General features: G+C 37.6%; 1 protein-coding gene across 2 annotated transcripts; it reads left to right on the top strand.

The window, feature by feature from the left end:
* Window positions 1–5,642: 5,642 nt before the first annotated feature.
* FGG (fibrinogen gamma chain) lies at window positions 5,643–13,954 on the top strand. 2 transcript variants are annotated; one of them, XM_047091681.1, is made up of 10 exons: window positions 5,643–5,811; window positions 5,917–5,961; window positions 6,395–6,578; window positions 6,690–6,783; window positions 8,305–8,435; window positions 8,788–8,921; window positions 9,822–10,006; window positions 11,474–11,751; window positions 13,096–13,265; window positions 13,771–13,954. In XM_047091681.1, exons 1-10 carry the CDS (start codon window positions 5,734–5,736, stop codon window positions 13,783–13,785), a joined length of 1,314 nt encoding a protein of 437 aa, XP_046947637.1. In that variant the 5' UTR covers window positions 5,643–5,733; the 3' UTR covers window positions 13,786–13,954. The 2 variants fall into 2 exon arrangements, with proteins under 2 accessions (XP_046947637.1, XP_046947636.1); XM_047091680.1 differs by lacking the exon at window positions 13,771–13,954 and having other exon boundaries at window positions 13,096–13,375.
* Window positions 13,955–19,106: the final 5,152 nt, after the last annotated feature.

Below are 19,106 nucleotides of genomic sequence, written 5' to 3'. Positions count from 1 at the left end.
TATTTTGAGGAAATCCAATTCTGAGGAGTTAGGCCACAAATTTAGCTTACACCTATAAATGGCTTATTTATTAGACAAATAGAAATATCATTGTTAGCATTGATTCAAGCTTTCTTGGACCACCTAATGGATGTATCTTCCTTTAAGCTACAGAGATAATTCAGCTCATCAAGTCCTATTGAACTTGAATCATGTAGTCAACATGGAAAAAAGGCTTCCCTTAAAACTGGACTGCAGATTGTCTTAAGACAATAAAAACTCAGGTTTGAGAAAGACTATAAAAGACCATCCAGCAACCTTGTCTGTAACTCAGAGAAGACAAGCAGATTAGATAGATATGACAGAGGTAAATATATGTTCATACAACCATGCACACATGTACTTAGATACATGTGCACACACATTATTTTTTTAAATAACTTCGCTAACAACCCATGCCATCAGTGAACAGTTTTGATTCTCATAATAATATCTTGCATCGGTGTATCACCTTAGGTTAAGAAGAGCTTCATGACTATATTTAGAGTAATGGTTAAGAGCTCAGGTGTTGGGCTCACGGGTTTGAATTTCTGTTCTGGCATAGTGACCTTGCATATGCCACCACAAACTCTCAAAGACTCTCTTTGCTCATTTATACGATGTAGATAATAATATCTACCTCTTAGGCTTTTATGAGGATGAAATGAGACAACATACAAAATGGCAACAGCTAAACTACAGCACGACATCCAGCACAAAGAATATGGTCAACATCTGTGGCTCTTTTATTATTCCTGTAGGTCTATATCATTGTCACCAGATCAAAAAGTCTTAAATTAGCTCTATGTAATAAAATTCAAATTCAGCAAACAATTTTGGAGCAGAGGTGAACGCAGCAGACAAGTGGTTCACAGAGTAAATTACCAACATATGAACACCATTAGCAGTAGATGTCGTATTTTCCATTCAGAACACAATTGGGTAATAGGCAATTTGGGAGATTATTATTTCAATAAACAGACCCATTGATCTCTGAACTAAATTAAATAATAATTTTGGCTTAAACACCACATAAGCTATTTTCTCAGAAAAATGAACCTAGAAGTGGCGGAAATCTGTTTTAACAAATATTCTTCTTTCCCAGAATTCATTAATCATTTATAATTTACCAGAGAAAAATAATTGGCTTAAATGTGGAAGAGAACAACTAGTTAAAATTTAACCAACCTAAGAGATACTGGACTGAATACAGGGCCAGTGTAGGTCACTAAATCAGGGCTGGCCATTTTGTCCCAAAGAGCATCTTATCTAATAAAATTCTGCTTGAGATTGTGGTACAAAGCAAGTCTTTTCTTTAAAATTGATTATTCATGTCAGATTCCAATGCAAGTCAGTAAAAGTCAGGAACACAAGTACTATACTTCTAAAATTGGATAAGATAGACTGTCCAATTTCTTCAATTTAAGTGTTTATCAACCTTGTGCATATGACATTATATATATATATATATATATATGATTATATATTATGTGTGTGTTTACAAATATAAAAATTTAACACAAAGGTATGAATTATTACCCTAAATTCAACAAAACAACACTTTATGGTCTTTTAGCGAAAAGAACCACAGTGATGACATACTCTGTCAGAACACATTGTGCATGAACTCTCTTACTAGTAGGAAGTACACCTTCTCACAAGGCACCCAGTCCAGTTCCATTAGCATTTCATCTTTGAATGGTGGAATTGATTTCAGCGGGATTTCCATCTAAATTAGACAACCAGATGCTTTCTTCTCCAGGTAGCATTAAGGAATCAGCCTGTAGTTAGTTACAATAGATCCCTTATTACAGAAAATGTTCTATAGCCTAAGCAACAAAGCTTGTTCCCCACAAACCAAATCTACCAATAATGGTCAATCTTACAATTTTATGAAATGAAGTACTTATTTCTACAAATTCCAATTTTCACTTGAAAATATCTGGTAATACATAATCCTTATAAACATTTACTTAACTCTTGCTATAAATCAGGCAATGTGCTCAGCACATTATTTCATTGAATCCCGATAATAGTCTTATGAAGTATTATATTATAAATATGATTTCTATTTTACTATCACAGATACTGAAACTCACAGACAGCTTAAGTAACTTGTCCTGAGTGACATAACTAGTGAGTTGTAGAATTGGGATTCAAACCCAAGCAGATGGACTCCAGCACTCTTAACAACTATCTATGCATATTCTTCTCAATTGGGCTACATTCTCCTTAAAAGGCAATGCTTTCGTCAGCTTTTATATTTAAATTTTAAAAATCAAGAAATAATTATTAGTGCAACAAATAAATCATGGTGCATGATTGATAGTTACGTGTTTTAATTATATGTACTTTGGGTACATAGTATGTACATATATTCAAAATTCTAAAGACAGAGTATATAGAAAAAATGAAGCGTTTTCTCCAACTTTGTCCTTCATCCTTCTACCTCATACCTCTGTAGACTCTAGTGGGTAATCTTGAAACAGTATTCGGTGTATATGCTGACATGCATGTGTATACATTCTGTTGTCTTTTGTATTTTGCTTTTTATTTTGTATACAGTGTTTGTTTTGTTTGGCTAGGAAAAAAAGCTTTTTTATGTAGTCAAAATTCAACAATGTTTTGTGTCATATTTAGCTAGACTTTTCATACTCAAGTATTATGAATGGTTTCTCTCATACTATTTTTCTAGTATTTTTGTGGTTTCCTTTTTTATTATTTTTTAATGCGTATTTTTGAGAGAAAGACAGACAAAGTATGAGCAGAGAAGGGCAGAGAGAGAGAGAGAGGGAGACACAGAATCCCAACCAGGCTCCAGGCTCCGAACTGTCAGCACAGGGCTGACAGGGCTCAAACTGGATGCAGGGCTCAAACTCAGTAACCACGGGATCATGACCTGAGCCAAAGTCAGACACTTAACCAACTGAGCCACTTAGGCACCCCATGTGGTTTCCTTTTTTATATTTAAAGATGCATTTCATCTGGAACTTATTTTGGCATAAGAAGTTAGATACGCACAATACTTCTTTTCCCCAGGTAGCTTCCCACTTGTCCTAACACCAGGTTGATGCCATAATTGAATAATTTTGAAGGCTTGCTTTCAGCCCAGTTCGAGTCAATATCATCAAATCATTATTGAGAGTTCAACATGGCTATGCTATGTGCAGTACCCATGAAATTAAGTTTACAATAATGAGGTGGCCACAGAATGTATATACACAACAGAAGATTGTCGTAAGTGCTATGGAAGAGGTAGAGCTGGCCTCCAGAATTTGGGGTTTGCTTTTGGAAGGGTAGAAATCATAAAACAGGACCTTATGGTTGTGTAGGATTTTGACACCCAGAGACGCAGGAGTGCATATGAAGTCAATCCAGGCAGAAAGGGCGACATGTAATAAGAAAAACACCATGTGAGAGCTAGGGCTACATGGTACGCCATAAGGGGATGCTAACGCGAGTCAATCCAGTTGGACTAGAGGGTGTAGGAAATAGAATCAAGAGTGAAAATGAAGCAAAGGTAGGAAGGACATTTATTATGTTTAAATTCACTACGATGGGAGATAGGAAGTCCATTCAAGGTTTCTGAACAGGTGAATGTCACAATCAGAGCTATATTTATAGGAAGATTAATCTGTCAACGGTGTGACAAGTGGTTTGGAGCCAGAAGTGACTGGGGTGTTGGAAGAAAAATCAGTTCTAACATACAGTGTAGACAAGCAGTGTAGACAAGGAAGAAGAATGCCTCCTCTGGGATGATGTCTGTGAAAATACAAAGTAGGAAGAAAATACAAGTGACAGTGTGAAAATAGTTTTAAATAACTAGTTTTGACAACTAATTAGATGAATAGATAAGGAGGGTGAGGAAGATTATGAGGCTTTCATTGGCTGAGGGTATGGTGATGTGACTGGTAATAACTGGTAAGTCACAGAAGGTAACTATTAAGGAGGAAAGAAAAGGCAATACATGAGGTTTTAGTGTATTTGCTTTGTTATGATAATTATGGATTATTTATTGAGTAGGAACATTTATTTCTGTTTCACTTCAAAACAATCCTTTCTTTTGTAAGGATTTAGGATGAAACATCGAAGTGTTAGTATCTCTTTCAATCCAGATGTATTTCTCCCACTAATATATTTAGCTAAAATTTGCAGTAAGCTTGGTTTCAGAGGAGGAAATAATAAAAAAACAGGGATACTAATAATAGTGGCAATGCACAATTGTAAACAATCTATGGGAGATGGTGACAAACATGTTTTCCCAATATACAAGGAAGCTCTGGGGCACAGTGAAAAGGACAGCCTCTGCCGTGCATCTAATTTTGCCCCATTTTCCTCCAGCCATGCTTCTAGTCACGTATACGGGATGTGGATTTCCCTAGCCCCTGTATCCAGGCTTTCCTCTGAGGTAACCAGATGGATCCTCGAGGAAAATCAAGTAGGTTCCTGTTTCCCCTCTGTGGCAGACGTGGTGCCACACCAGCTCGTTCTTCCAAACGAAGGGAAGGGTGGAGCTTCAAAGCCCACTGCAAATGGAGAACCTGTGATAGTGGTCAGCATATGGGTGCAGGTGGTCAGAAGGTACAGACATCCAGTGATAAAATAAGTCCCGAGGATGTAATGCACAGCGTGGTAGCTAGGGTGAATAACACGGCCCTGCATATTTGAAAGCTGCTGAGAGACCAGATCTTGAAAATTCTCATCACAAGTTTAAAAAAAAAAAGTATTTTGTAACTACATGTGAATGTTAACCAGTCTTACTAGTGGTGATCACTTCGCAATATATAAATATCGAATCAGCATGTTGTACCCCTGAAACTAATGTAATGTAATATATCAATTGTATCGCAACTGACAAAAAAAAAAAAAAAAGGAAGAAAATGGTCAACAAAGAGGGGTAGGAATGTATTTCCAGATCATTCATTCTTGGGAAAACTGTCAATTTGGGACCTGCTGCTTCCACCAGGCAGGCGGTCTCCTTCTGCCATGGCCACAGGTTAAAAATAGGTCTGGGGGCGACTGGGTGGTGCAGTCGGTTAAGCGTCCGACTTCAGCCAGGTCACGATCTCGCGGTCCGTGAGTTCGAGCCCCGCGTCGGGCTCTGGGCTGATGGCTCAGAGCCTGGAGCCTGTTTCCGATTCTGTGTCTCCCTCTCTCTCTGCCTGCCCGGTTCATGCTCTGTCTCTCTCTGTCCCCCCAAAAAAATAAATAAACGTTGAAAAAAAAAATAGGTCTGTTAGCTCATCCCCTGGCTAAGAAAGGACTTGCATTACATTGGTTTATGGCACCAGGCTTCATCTTCAGGTTGAGGTGGGTTTTCCCGTCGAGGTCAGCTCTCTGTATTTGCTCTCAGCCATGTACTGGAAGAGGTTGCGTCACACAGCCTCTCAGGCCCCCTCCCCCCTCCCCGCCATGGCTAATGCTTCACCAGCCTTTGCAGATGAAGGTGCCACAGAGGAGAAAGTTTGAGCTGAGCCAAAAAGGAGGAGCTTACACCTGTGTGCCAAATCTGAGAACCTGACCGAGCGTAGGGTGGGAGCCAGGATGAGGAAAAAGACGGGAAACACCTCCCCGCCTTTCTGGAAAGAAGGCCCCGTGATCAGCCCCAGCCACTGGCAGTCCGGCCATCCTTGGAGCTTACTTAAAGGGACAAGGGGAGCCCGAGAGGCCACTGTGCTGACACTTCAGGGCTCGGAGCACCGGTACCCAGACACCATGACTTGGTCCTTGAACCACCAGGGTTTAATCCTCTGCTTCTGTACTCTTTTATTGCTCCCCTCAACATGCCTGGCAGTAAGTGTGCTGTTTATAGAACATAGTTGTTTTACATGGGAAGCTGAAAAGTGAGGACACAGCTGATAAACTAGTGACATTTCTGGGTTTTTTTTCCCCCTCCAGTATGTTGCTACGCGAGACAACTGCTGCATCTTAGATGAAAGATTTGTAAGTAGTTTTCATGTTTCTCACTCTGTTTGAAGTGGGGAGGGGCAGAGGAATAGAAGGAATTCTCTCACAAATCTCATTTGGCATTTTTAACTTTAAAAAACAAAAAACATAGTCTAGGTTTTACCTATTTTTATTAGCAGGTATTTATGCAATTAAAAAAAAAGTTTAACATTTATTTATTTTTGAGAGACAGAGACAGAGCATGCGTGGGGGAGGGGCAGAGACAGAGAGAAGGAGACACAGAATCTGAAGCAGGCTGCAAGTTCTGAGCAAGCTGTCAGCACAGAGCCTGATGCGGGGCTCAAACCCACAAACTGTGAGATCATGACCTGAGCGGAAGTTGGATGTTCAACCGACTGAGCCACCCCGGCGCCCCTATGCAATTTTTAAAAATCAAGATTTCTAATCACTTTAATTGTTGCATTTTCAGGGTAGTTATTGCCCAACTACCTGTGGAGTTGCAGATTTCCTGTCTACTTACCAAACCGGTGTAGACAATGATCTGCGGACTTTGGAAGACATCTTAAGTCGAATTGAAAACAAAACCTCAGAAGCCAAAGAATTGATCAAATCAATCCAAGTCAACTATAATCCCAATGAGCCACCAAAGCCAAGTGAGAAACTAAATACTACCGACTAAGAAAATGATTTGTGATGTTCTTTTGCTGTTGTTTCAGTGGTTCCACTTGCTTATGTCTTTCTATGTCACTGATCCTGTATTACAGACACGATAGTGAGTGCTACTAAGGATTCCAAGAAAATGATGGAAGAAATTCTAAAATACGAGGCATTAATTGGAACACATGAATCAAATATTCGGTAAGCGTTTTTGTGTTAATTTACTCTCCCAGATTGACTTAGTTTTTATTCAATATTCCAAGCTTCAATGGAAATAATCTTTTATTTCTTCCCCACTTATAATATCCAATTGACATTATGCCTATCTTGAACACAGTGGAGGTAGAAGTTTTTAGAGCATTACCAATTGCATTGGGTTATAACTGCTTTTTAATAATCGTATGGGAGAAAGGTGTTCTAGACATCTTCATATGCTGTTGTGACCAGAATTAATCAAAATGGTCACCACCCACCCACCTTTGGCTTACTACATAAATTCATACTGATGGGAATTTGGTTGTTGAAAATGAAATTCCTTTAATAAAAATGCCAACAAAGAGGTGGTGGGGAATTAGTAAGCAGAAGTATAGGGAGGATCTTGGCTACAACAGTATATTATATTGAAGGCAGAGCAGAAAAAAAAATGTGCTTTAAGAAGCTAAGCATAACAAACATTGTAGAGCAACATGTTGATCATGGCACAATGAACGTGCAGTCATGTATTCTCCTCCCTTCACTTGAAAGTAAAATGTGTCTGTTAACAACTTCCCAGGGACTCACTGACTTTCTGAACAGAGGGTCTCGGATACAGTTTAGTTTCTTACACAATTTATTTTCCTAAATTTTTCTCAAAGTAGCATAGGATATTGAGATAAACGGTGACTGGAGAGCAGTGGTCCAGAAGGGATCTATCTTCTGTTTGTCATCAGAGGCCATTGCTATTATTTTTGTGGTTATTACTAACATTGTAATTTGCATTATGATTGCCCATCATTGAAGTTAAAGGAGACTACTGTGCAGAAATTTTCTAAGGTGCATGAGGGAAAAAAGTGGTCAAATAGTTTGTCTATCCTTCTTTATTTCAAAGAAAGATACAATAGTCTGTGTATTATAGATGGTTTTCTATAATTTCTGAATATGTATAAGCAACCCTGTGAGAAACCACAAAAACAGCTTTTTTACTTCCCTCAGACTCTTTCCAAAACTATGTAAACAGAAACATGAAGAAGAAAGAGAAAGTGTCTGTTATTTTATGTAAGATAATGCTCCAGATACTTTTCCTATGTAAGTTATAGACTGAAGTCCACAAATAGATCCTCAGTAGATCTACAGTGAAAAGGAATAGCTTCCACCTGTGTGAATTGCTAGGCAGAACCTTTCCTTCCCTAGGAATATTCTGTCCTAAAAAAACATCAGGCAGTCTTCCTATTAACCAGGCTCAACACTCACGTAGGCTGTTATCTGCTGCCCTTTATGCAGAAGGTAAAAATCAGGATGACCACTTACCATGATACTGCTTATCGATAAGCACTCTGTTATTTTCTTTTCCAAAAAGCTTAGAACTCTAATACACCTCAATTCGGTAACATAATTTTATATTTCTTCCAAGAATGAAGCCATTTATCAGGAAGTACTTCTGGAGACCACAAAGTATTTTGTAATGAAAATACAAAATTACTCCTCTGAGGGGAATATTCTGTTACCTTATTCTTCTGCTTATAGATTTTTGCAGGAAATATATAATTCAAATAACCAAAAGATCAATAACCTGAAACTGAAGGTAGCCCAGCTTGAAGCAAAGTGTCAGGAACCATGCAAAGACACAGTACAAATACATGATACAACTGGGAAAGGTATGTGAAAGGTTTATATTGGGATTATTTTTATCACAGCAAATACATAAAGCAAGGAGAATGTATAGGAATGTATACTTTGGAAAGTGTTTAGAATAATTTGCAAAGTGTTTATAGGAATGAATAGGAATAACACGGAAAGTGTTTAGCCATTAAATCTAAGGTGTCCAATTGCTTAGACCTTTCTTGAGTAGTTGAAAAGAGTTTGAAAGGAATGATGATGAGAGAAGAAAATGCTTCTTGGGACATGAATCGTTTGCAGCATGTTAAAAGCTCACTATGAAGGCTGGAACAGTCTAACACGGATTTCAAACCACAGTAAAACCTTCTTCTGCTCCTTCTCCTCCTTCAGACTGTCAAGACATTGCTAATAAGGGAGCCAAAGAGAGTGGGCTTTACTTTATCAAACCTCTGAAAGCTAAGCAGCAGTTCTTAGTCTACTGTGAAATTGATGGATCTGGAAATGGATGGACTGTGTTGCAGAAGGTATTTTTTTCCCTCACCCTGTATATTTAATGAACGCCCAGATAAACATCCTCCATATGCCAGAAACTTTTGCAAGCGCTTGCTGAACATTAACTCAATTAGTCCCCACAATTTCCCTATGAGGTAGGTACAATCATTATCTCTATAGAGGAGGAAACTTAGGCACAAGAGGTTAAGTAACTTGTCCAAGGTCACATAATAAGTAACACATAATAGGTCACATAATAAGTAAAAGAGTCAGGATTTGAACCCAGGCAGTCTGGCTTCAGAGTCCGTGCTTTGACTCTACACTATGTTGGCACTGCTGTTATAGATTCACTATAGCATATAACCACTATCAGAATGACAAAGAACTAGAAGAGACCTCTTTCATGAGGCAGCACAAGATGTAAGGCTGCCCATCACAAAGAGAGAAAGTCTCCCAGAGGATACGGTTGGGTTATTCCAAGACAAGCCCATCTGGTATCTCTGGCACTCATTGCCCATTCTTTTACTTTTTGCTTATCTTTGATCACTGTTACAACTAATCTGCAGGGGGCGCTCAGAGTGAGTGATGGAAGCGCTCGTTGGTAGATACAGATTGAGCAATTGGCTTGACCTTTCTACCATCAGTATAAAAATCAGCAATATCAAGTTGGGGTTCTGAAGTCCTCTAGGTGCACCAGACACTCTTTTTAAAAAGTATTTCTCTTAATCCTCTGGTGTAATCCTGCAGCAACCCTACGAAACAGGCATCATTATTCCATTATTCCACCCTACAAAACTAAGGCAGCTTGCCCAAGTTCACTTAGTAAATGGTGGAATCATACCGTCCATATTTTCAACAAGATGTTTATAGCATTTTCTTTGTGTGCACTGATAATCCACTCTCCCCTTTTGTCCATGCAATTGTGTAATTAGAGGCTTGATGGCAGTTTGGATTTCAAGAAAAATTGGATTCAATATAAAGAAGGATTTGGACATCTGTCTCCTACTGGAACCACAGAATTTTGGCTGGGAAATGAGAAGATTCATTTGATAAGCACCCAGTCTGCCATACCATATGCATTAAGAATACAGTTGGAGGACTGGAATGGCAGAACCAGGTACTGTTTAGAAAGGACTTCTATTTCTTGGTGTAGAGACTGTCTGGAATGTGCACTTTCCAACTATCAATAGACCAACATCAAAGACAGCCTGACAAATGCAAAGAGCACATCCAACCATTTTCCTCAGAAGTCAGTTTGCTTCTTGGGCAGTTCAAGACCCATCCAGGATGGGTAGTGTTTTGGTACAATCTACTTACCCTGGAACCGTACAGAATAATAGCTAATATTTGCTGAGCATTTAATATGTACTAGACATCAAGTGTGAAATTATAATTTAATCTAGTCCAAATAACTATTTCATGAGGAAGGTACTATTATTAATCTCATTTTACAGATTAACTTTCCCAAGGTCACATTGCTGGTGTATGGTAAAGATTGGATTTGAACTCAGGTAGTTTGACTCTATAGCTTGTCCTCCTAATGACTATTTTGGTTGAAAACTGAATCCAGGCTTTTCAAATTTCCTGGCAGTTCAACGACAATTCAGTCAAATCCATGAGCTACCTTAAAATTAAATCTTCTAGTTCCTTTGGTAACATAAAGTCCCCTCTATGCCCAGAGCTATCAGGGACCTTTGAGCATAGTATTCCTAGTTAAAATTCACAAAAATATTTCATACTTTTGTTGCGTCTACAAAATAATGAAATATATTGTCTCCAAACTTGTATTTTTAATTTTTTTTCATCAGAAACTACCACAGTCAGCAGATCTTCTCTTAGGAGAACACCTCCCATTTCCCAAGCACTGGAGATTAGGAAAGAGGCTAAATATTTTCTGAAATTTTCTATTCATGCACCAAGGCCCATTCTTTCCTGCAGTCCATAGAATTCTGGCCCTTATTCACAATTCCCTACCCCCCCCCACCCTGGGGAAGATTCTGATCATACAGCTTATGTTTTGTGGGCCACACAGGGACCATTTCATTCATGTGATGCTCTAGGAAGCCCTCCTTCTTGCCACTACAAGACTGCCTTGGGAAAGAAAAATCCCTTTAGGACCTCATCCTTCAGATGACATTAGTGACTAATAAATAGAGGTGTAGTTCCTTCAAGATCATTAAATTAATGACCACTCAGTGTCATTTGCTATGGTTTATAACTCCATGTGCGATGCTAAACACTTAGATAAAGGTGGAAAACATGAAATTAGATTCATCCAAACACCTGAGTTTGATATTAGGACTCTATAGGCAAAAAGCATTAAAATGGCTGATGTTTTTAGTTTACATTGGGATGCCTTGAAGGCTTCTAGACCCATCCTGGGTGGTGTTGACGAGTTCTGAACTGATTCACACATCCATTGCCTCTTGCCAGATTTGCAGAAAATTTGACTCAATGAGCGCATTTCAGGCTTACGAAGCGAAGTTAAACATTCTAGACAATTTTCTTATGGAAAAGGGAACTTCTGAGGTCCCTTGGTCCTAATGAGGGTCAAGATATGATGTCTCTATTCCCTTCTTTATAGTACTGCAGACTATGCCATGTTCAAGGTGGGACCTGAAGCTGACAAATACCGCCTGACATATGCCTACTTTATTGGTGGAGATGCTGGAGATGCCTTTGACGGCTATGATTTTGGCGATGATCCTAGTGATAAATTTTTCACATCCCACAATGGCATGCAGTTCAGTACCTGGGACAATGACAATGATAAGTATGAAGGAAATTGTGCTGAACAGGATGGATCTGGTTGGTGGATGAACAAGTGTCATGCTGGCCACCTCAATGGAGTTTATTACCAAGGTATAGATTTCTTCCTTAGATATATGAATTAGTGTATAGTCTATATTTTTATAAAAGGTAAAAAACAGATATAAGAAAATAAGAAATAGTTAGTAAAGATGTTGGGGGGCTTATTATATGGCTCTTTATTTTAAACCAGAATTGGATAATACTAAACTTATACCTCAAATTGGCCCCACTACAAGAAATCCACCCGGTTGATATTTCTTCTAGACTTACCATATGTATGATCTGGATGGGCTAACATTATCATATTTATGCTTGTTAACATATTAGCCTGGTGCGGCTTCCCATGAGCTGTGTGACAGATATAACCAGTGAGCAGTGAGCAGGTGTCCAAAGGAATGGAGTAAAGATCAGGGAAATAATGGTAAGGGCACAGTTCCATGAAAGCTTGAGAGGAAAGTACAGCCTGAGAAGTGCAGGCACTTATTTTAGACCGGGGGTAGCAAGCTGTAGTTTGCTCGAAGGCTGGAATACTTCTGAACAGTGGGCTTACTGATAAACTATTGTTACTACTCAACAACTATGTATTGGGGAGGCCCTACTAATTCCAAAAGCTCTATTAAGATAAGCAATCTTACCTCCTCTGGGCACTGTGCTAGCCAATAGATGATTTGTAGTCCTCTTAAAAGCTATTTTATCTTTTGATTTTCACAACGTTCTCCCCCCCCCACTCCCCACTTTTAAACGTATCTTTGCACCTACAAACCATGCAATTAGAAGACACTCTCAGGGAAGGTGTTTGATCCACATGACTCAGACTAGCCATGTTGATAGCTTGTGGTATACTCCAGCATTGGACTCAGACAATCCTTTACAAAATCACATGGGATCTAGTGCCCAAGGACAAGGAGAAGGCAAATCAATGTAGTCTCCACTGTGTAATGGAGAAAAAAATAACTTTCCAAAACTGTTTTCTAAAGTACTTTCCAGTGAAATTGTGTTTTTAGATGACTCAAGGTCATCTCATCAGGAATTGTGACTGCTGCCATTCTAACCTGCTTGTGGAAAGATGATCAGTAATAGCTGATTCCAGGATGGTTAAGCTTGGGAAGAGAGGCAGATTGGGGAAATTTGGGATTCTTGCTCTGTTAGTAAGGGAATACATTTATGTATGGATGTGATCAAGAAGTAGAATACAGATATAAGGGGTTGATTCATAATAGAGTGTATTTTAATTGTAAATCAGGATTTATGATTTTTTACGGATTTTTCTGATAGTAGATAACACTATAAATTTGATGTAAGTGACAATGTATTTTGTAATAAACCATTCTTTATAGACTTTCTGAGATAAAGATAATCAAGAGTAATTATATGTACATCTACAATTTATTTTAGGTGGCAGTTACTCAAAAACATCTACTCCTAATGGTTATGATAATGGCATTATTTGGGCCACCTGGCAATCTCGGTGGTATTCCATGAAGAAAACCACCATGAAGATAATCCCATTCAACAGATTATCTATTGGAGAAGGACAGCAGCACCATCTTGGGGGAGCCAAACAGGTTGGACCAGAACACCATGTTGAAATAGAATATGACTAAATCGTTTTACCCTGAGAAGTAACTGTTAATTTCTATTAGTTTCAGAAACTTTTCTGAAAGTTTCATTTTTCTTACCCTATTTATTAATTTTAGGTCTTTTATTAAGAGTATTTAGCCTTAAATGGAAATTAACACTCACTTGGGATTATATTCCCAAATTACTGAGCTCAGAGTTGTTTAAAATGTGTTTAAGAAGATAACATTTTAGCTTATTTCCTAAATCTATAATAATAAAATTATTGCCAAATTTTGAATTTTAATGATAACATGTCATTTTGTCTTGATTTTTTGTTTTTATTATTTCTTAAATATTTTAGTATATATGAATAAAATCAGAGTAAATTCTAGCATTTCAAAGGCCTAAGTATCTTTTCCATGTTTATTAACCCCAAATCATCCATCTTTAATTCTTCTTTTTAAATGGACAGAATTATATCTTTTTAATATATTTTTGTTTTGGTCTTAGGCTGGAGACATTTAAAAGACCATTTCAAAAGTGATTTGCTTTTTTAAAAGGACTTTATCTGAACAGAGAAATAAAATATTTTTCCTATGGGACAATGGACTTGCAAAGCCTCACTTCATTGTAAGAGTAAGGAAGAACCCATGTTGAGAACTCCACTAACAGTTTTATGCTGATGATAATTTATCTACATGTCATTTCAATAAACATTTTGTTTCCTAAGACTAGATACATGGTATCTTTTATTGATCATGAAAAACCATCACTTTCCTTCAATTCAGTAATTCCGGTTGGGCAATCATCAGTAGTTGCTGAGTTCTTAGTTTATGCTGAACCTTATCTTGACTCTTAGGTAGTTATGAAGAAAATAGAAATCATGGCTTTTGTCCTCCAGGGGATATAAGACAATTATAGGAGAATACAGTAAGCCTAAGTGACAAAATTTGGTATAAGAACATAAACACAAATCACCATCACATAACTAAAGTTCATGGTACCCAAAGTACAACTGGACATATAAGGCTGTTTGGGAATTATCCCAGAAAAAACGTTTAGTTGCAGACCCTGCAGCTAGATGTGGGCACCCTGAGAGGACTGCATGTGACTCAGAACAGAGAGCTTTAGGGCATGCTCTGCTCTGTCCCTCCCTAGTAACTGATGAGGTGAGTGGAATGGAGCCATGACTTCATGCTGAATCCTGGGATGTTGAGGTTTTAGCAGCCAGAGATAGGAACTGGCAACTTTCTGTAAGGAATAGCAAAGTCTATATAAGTTGGCATAAAGTTGACCACGGAAAGTAACTGATTTTATGAGAGGAAGATCCAGTTGTTCTGTAGTCCTCAGCTTTGACTTTGGATTCTCTTCCTTTCCACAATTTCTTTCCTAATTCTCTCACTTCCTTGTTTTCATGAGTTCTGATTTTTATTTTTTTTTTTAAATAAATTTTTTTCAACGTTTATTTATTTTTGGGACAGAGAGAGACAGAGCATGAACGGGGGAGGGGCAGAGAGAGAGGGAGACACAGAATCGGAAACAGGCTCCAGGCTCCGAGCCATCAGCCCAGAGCCCGACGCGGGGCTCGAACTCACGGACCGCGAGATCGTGACCTGGCTGAAGTCGGACGCTTAACCGACTGCGCCACCCAGGCGCCCCTATTTTTATTTTTTTTAACATTTATTTATTATTGAGAGACAGAGAGACACTGAGTGTGAGCAGGGGAGGGGTAGAGAGAGGGGAAGACACAGAATCTGAAGTAGGCTCCAGGCTCTGAGCTGTCAGCACAGAGTCCGACACGGGGCTCGAAATCACGAACTGTGAGATCATGACCTGAGCAGAAGTCAGTTGCCTAACCAACTGAGCCACCCAGGTGCCCCATGAGTCCTGATTTTTAAATATCCTAATGAGGAGTTAAAAACAGTAAGTCAACTTCTAGGTATACAACCAAATACCTGTGAGGCTTTGGGATAAGAAAATTGATTCATTGTTTGCAACACTCATTCATTTATGTATGCCTGAAGCATTCATTCAATTAACATTTACTGAATGCCTTCTCTGTACTAGCCACGGTTCTGGATAGTGGGGATACTGCACATAGTGGTATTTTTCTTCCTCCCAAACCTGTTCTATTCCATCCAGTTCTCAAGTTCCAAAAAACCCAGCGACTCATCTTCCAGTCTTCCTTGTTCTTCCTCCCTCATACCATCAAGTCTGCCAAATCCACCTGCTAAATATTTGTTATTTTCATTTCCTTCTCTATATCCCCTGCCACCATGTTAGTTGGGACATACAACATCTCCTGTCTGCATAATGGCAATCATCTCCTTCCTCTCCTGCATCTTGCCTTCAACCTTGCCTGCTCCCACCTCGTCATGCTTCAAACTACTTTTACACTCAGAATGCATACAAGACTGCATTCCCTTTGTGAATCTATAAAATTCTCTAGGTGAGCAATTTGGTTATAGATAAGAAGAGTTGATTAATACCGTAAGTTTTGTTGTAATAATATCACTTCAGTGATTTATCCCAAAAAATTATTTTTGAAGAATAGCCATGTAGAGAAATATAATATAGCCATATAGCTAATAAGTGAAACATTTAGAAAATATTTCACAGTGGAAGAATGAACAAGATGATTTATTAGTACAATAGGATCAAATGCAATGATTACATAATAAGTATAATATCTCTGTATAAACATGGAAACATTTACAAAGTAAGTGAAATTTTAAGATGAAAAAAATTCTAGAATAATTATGTAAAAAGTAGCTATGCATACATTTTGAACAAAATGTAATCTTGACATGTATATATTCTTTGTACATATTTATTCTCCCCAACCAATCTAATGTAAAATTTAATAAACATACTAGAACACAAAATACATATAAGGAAGTCCAAAATCTTTTCTGATTTTTCAAATGATCACTTACTCAGTGCTTCTTCTAAAATATCAATTATAACATTCTTTCAAAAACATTTCAGAGCTCCCTGTTTTGGGGAGTGTCCCAAATATGTATTGGTCTGCATGTTGGATAAACTGGCAATGGTTGTTAGAGGGGGGCTGACTGATTGGTAGAGAAGGGATTCTAACTTTCTCTGTATATATCTCTGTGTTGTTTGATTTGCTATCATGAGTACATATTAAATTCAAAGTTAATTTTAAAACCCAATGAGATCGAGACAAACAGATGAACTACAAAATCCTATTTGTTTAGTTACTAATATTCGATGGTAATTATCAAAGGGCTACAGTTTCAGAAATAAAGCATTAAAAATACTTCCAGACTCAGTTGGATGATGTCTCCACAAATAAATAGAAATAGAAAGGATTATTTTGACAAACCTTAAAAAGTCTACTTTTAAGTGAAACGAAGAGTTTGAGGCTTCACAGACAAAGATTATTTTTCTTCACAGCTCAAATCATTAGGTGACTTACTCAACCCTTTCCCAGACATGCAAAAACTCGGGTCACTGCAAAATAGGCAGGCTAAGTGCAAAGCAAACATGCATGGTCCCACCATTTGAAAACCCTGCAGAGGGAAGCTTCCAAAAAGGAAGGTCTTGTACAGGTGTGCTGATACCATGACTTCGTTCCTGAAACTACAAGGCAGAGTTCTTTCATCGACAGGCTGGAATAACCATTTATGAACAAATATCAAGATTTTCAAATCTCTCTCTGAAGTGCTGTAGCTTTTTTTTTTTCAATTCTCTTTATGCTTAGTAGTTGTAAAGATTATGTTTCAGATTTGTAGGTGGGTTGAAAATGAATGAGAAAGGAAGAATATTAAGTATAGACAACATACTAGGGAACTTGACCAGATCTAAACTTTTTGACTCTGGACTCTAACCAGTATAAACTAGCCAAAGTATTTATGGTAGAGAGCTTTGGTTATTCAGCTGATTAAGAGTGAAAAACAAAGTACACATGTAACCCTGTGGAAAATATAGGTCCTTGATGGTTTTTTATCAGTTTGATGTAGCTCCAAAAGAGTGTTTGGGGAAGGGGAAAGAATTAAAAATAGTAAGAGGAGATAAAGTAGATGGATAATAATAAGTTGGTGATAAAGAGACCAAGAATATGGAAAAGATTGTTTCAGGTATCTTTTGGGGGGGCGTGTATATCCCTCAGAGGCAGAGACTGAGTTAATCATAATCTTGGTACACTATTCTCATTCATCTGTGCTGGGTCATTCTTTTGTTTGATTCTTTTATTCAAACTTCCTTTTCTTCCATTTGTCTCCTTAATAGACAATTATTTCAATACATTTGATGTGTTTATTTGCATACATTCTTATAAATCATGAATTATTCTTTTGTGTTATATATTTTTAAATTATATAAAAGGCACTGTGTTATAAATTAGTATTATCTGGCTGGTCCCCAAATTCTTTGTGACTGGTCCATGTTAAGATAGGTAGAAAAATTAAGGATTTTCTAATGTAGAAACATTTTTTCCTATATTATCTTTGCTCTGATTGTAGTCACTGAAATGTAATTTTATATCTTTGGAATCTAATAATAGAAATTTGGGCCTATATTTTATACATCATTTTTTAAATTTCATTTTTCTAGTAATTATTTTTATTTCATTTTATAATCTAATAGGTCTATGATTGTTTAGATATTTAATAAAATGGTCCTTTGGCTCAGTTGGCTAAGTGTCCAGCTCTTGATTTTGGCTCAGGACATGATCTCACAGTTTTTGAGTTCAAGCCCCACATCAGGGTCTATGCTGACAACACAGAGCCTACTTGGGATTCTCTCTCTCTCTCTCTCTCTGTTCCTCCCCTGCTCGTGTTCTCTCTCTCTCTCAAAATAAATAAATGAATAATTTTTTTTAAAAAAAACTACAAAAAAAAAAGAGAAACATTGCTAAGGAGAAAAAGAGAAACACTGCTTCACTGTATTTATTATTTTTTTCATTCAACTCTATGTTAAGATCTACCCACAATCTGAGTATTTTGTAATTTCCCTTAATTTTCTTTTGAACCCAAGGGTTATAAGGTGAATATTACTTGGTTTTTTAAAATTATCTATTTTTAATTAATATATAAATTTATTGCATTATGGTCAGAGAACATAGTCTTGATATTAGTTCTCAGTTGTTTTTTTTTTTTTTTGAGATTTAATTTTTAAGTAATCTATACACCCAATGTGGGGTTTGAACTCATAACCCCAAGATCAAGTGTTGCAAGCTCTTCAGACTGAGCCAGCCAGGTGCTCCTTGATATTGGTTCTTCAGAGAGTCACTAATTATTCTGGGACAGAGGAAATTATCAGAGAATTAATTGATCCCATAAGAGTGTACATAAATCATAGTCATTCTCCAACAATGGTCTACACACCAGAAGAGTATTAATATTTTTTCTCTTAAGGAGAAAAACAAACTAAAGACATACAATCATCAGCCTCATAAACATAAGCCTTGATCCCAATGGCCCGATAGCCATGGCCAACTATGAGTACTCATAGTAGGTAGGTTTGACCATTGACTTGTAGAACACTCCTTTGTGTCAGGTTTGAAAGACTTTGGAAAGGCTGTCTGGCACAATTTCAAGCTCTTGCTTATTTCAATTTAATTGGGAAATATCTGAAGGTACAAACTGAGATAAATTCTGGATCATGATATTTAATCAGGTTTACAACTAGGTCAAAAATGAGTTTCCCAAATCCAAAATCCAGTACTCTTGGCCCTCACTCTCACTTCCCAGGTCCTCTCACGGGTTTTCTTTTACTGGCAACTTTGAAAGCACAAAATGACCTGCGGTGGATGGGAAACCTCCCTAAATAAATCTAAGTGTTGACTTCCCCTCAATAAACACAGCAGGGCAGATTCCACT

Source organism: Lynx rufus, unplaced genomic scaffold (genome assembly GCF_022079265.1).
Source record: "Lynx rufus isolate CCGP_SWC_20201006 ecotype Redwood Valley unplaced genomic scaffold, mLynRuf1.p SCAF_3, whole genome shotgun sequence".
In the NCBI taxonomy this organism is placed as follows: Eukaryota; Metazoa; Chordata; class Mammalia; order Carnivora; family Felidae; genus Lynx; species Lynx rufus.
This window is presented reverse-complemented; position numbering and strand designations above follow the sequence as displayed.